Genomic DNA, 1,538 nt, shown 5'->3' on the forward strand with positions numbered 1-1,538 from the left:
ATACAGCCCCATACACACATATACAGCCCCATACACACATATACAGCCCCATACACACATATACACCCCCACACCCGGAGCCCCATCGCCGCAGAGGAAGCACGGGCGGCGCTCAGAGCCTCCAGCCCCGCTGCCTGCAATGGAGCGGCCCCACCGGCCCCCAGTGCCTGTGAATGGCCGTGTGAATACACCGGGCCGTACCTCGCGGGTGGTGACCTCCTCCTTCTCGGAGATCTTCACCAGCAGCCGGTCGTTCTCCAGCTCCAGCGCCCGCACGCGGTCGATGTACACGGCCAGGCGGTCATTGAGCTGCCGCAGTTCCTCCTTCTCCTGCAGGCGGGAGATGCGGGTCGGTGACAGCGGGGTCCCGCCGGGGGTGCCGCGGATCGGGGTGCCTGACATGGCGCTCAGCTCGCGGGCAGCAGCTCATTCAATCCGGCCGCACCGGGGGAGGAGGGAGCGGTAAGATGGCGGACATCGCCTGCCCCGCCGCCGCGCCGCATGGGAAATGAAGTCTGGGCGCCAAGATGGCCGCGCCGGGAGGAGGGGGCTGGGGCGCCGCCATTTTGTGGGCTGCCCGCGGGCGGTAAGTGCGGCTCCGGGCTCCTTTACATGCATTTAAACCATCGAGGCTGGGAATAAAGCGCGGGGAGAAAAGCTATTTAAAAACCTTGTACATAATAACCTCGGCTGTGAATAAAACCGGCTCTGAAAGCAGAGACTGCTCGTTGAGTTCTATTTTTCCCTCCTCGCGTGAGGGAGCGGAGCTGTGGGATCAGCTCGTGTGGCAGCAGGTGCCGCCCCTGTGCTCCTCACAAACCTCCTACAAACAGGGCTGCCATGATCCCGGGTCGGGCTGCTCAGGGGCACAGTGCACGAAGAGCTTCTGCTCTCCCAGGGCAGGCGGACAGTTCACAATAAAACCTCGAAGCAGAACGGACAGATACAGCTCCCAGGACGGACAGACAGACTACAGCTCCCAGGGCGCCCCGCCCGCTGTCTCAGGGCGGTCCGGCCGCGCTCAGGGCCGGGGGCCGCACTAGGGCCGGCCCAGCAGCGGAGCCGCCTCCTCCCTCTTTGTTCCCATCGCTCCGGATTTGAAGCTCGGGGCGTCTTTTGAATTTCGGCGCCAGTTGCGAACTGTGCTGATCCAACCGCTGCTGGACGGGCCCCAGGCCCGGCTGTGTGCCAAGGAATAACAGTGTGAGCCCTGAGTGACAAACTGCGCTTGGGAGTGTCACCCAACACGAAGCGATCAGTCGTTAAATCTGGTTATATAAAGCTGGGGGGGGAATAAGGTATTTCAGGAATGCTGGAAGCGGAAACGCTCTTTGGGTCGGCTCGTTTCTCTCGTGTGGTTTGAGATGATGCACATCCATCACAGTTTGCAAATCCTTCCTCAGCTTCTGCCTCCTTTGGACTGAGCACAGCCCAGCTGCAGGGCTGCCCTCAGCACGAGCTGCAGTCCAAACTCTCCCATTATTGTCAGATTTTTTTATCCTATAAACTTTGTACATATCAAGATTTTACTGTCTCTT

At 60.3% G+C, this 1,538-nt stretch overlaps 1 protein-coding gene across 1 annotated transcript in view; it reads right to left on the reverse strand.

Moving 5' to 3' along the window:
- The window catches only part of LMNB2 (lamin B2), a 14,264-nt gene extending 13,746 nt beyond the window's left edge, over positions 1-518 (reverse strand). Inside the window, 2 exon segments of the mRNA XM_015886133.2 lie at positions 202-425; positions 428-518. Of these exon segments, the coding sequence (XP_015741619.2) occupies positions 202-425; positions 428-503 (300 nt within the window). The 5' untranslated portion in view covers positions 504-518.
- Between the last annotated feature and the right edge of the window lie 1,020 nt (positions 519-1,538).

Source organism: Coturnix japonica, chromosome 28, assembly GCF_001577835.2.
Source record: "Coturnix japonica isolate 7356 chromosome 28, Coturnix japonica 2.1, whole genome shotgun sequence".
NCBI lineage: Eukaryota > Metazoa > Chordata > Aves > Galliformes > Phasianidae > Coturnix > Coturnix japonica.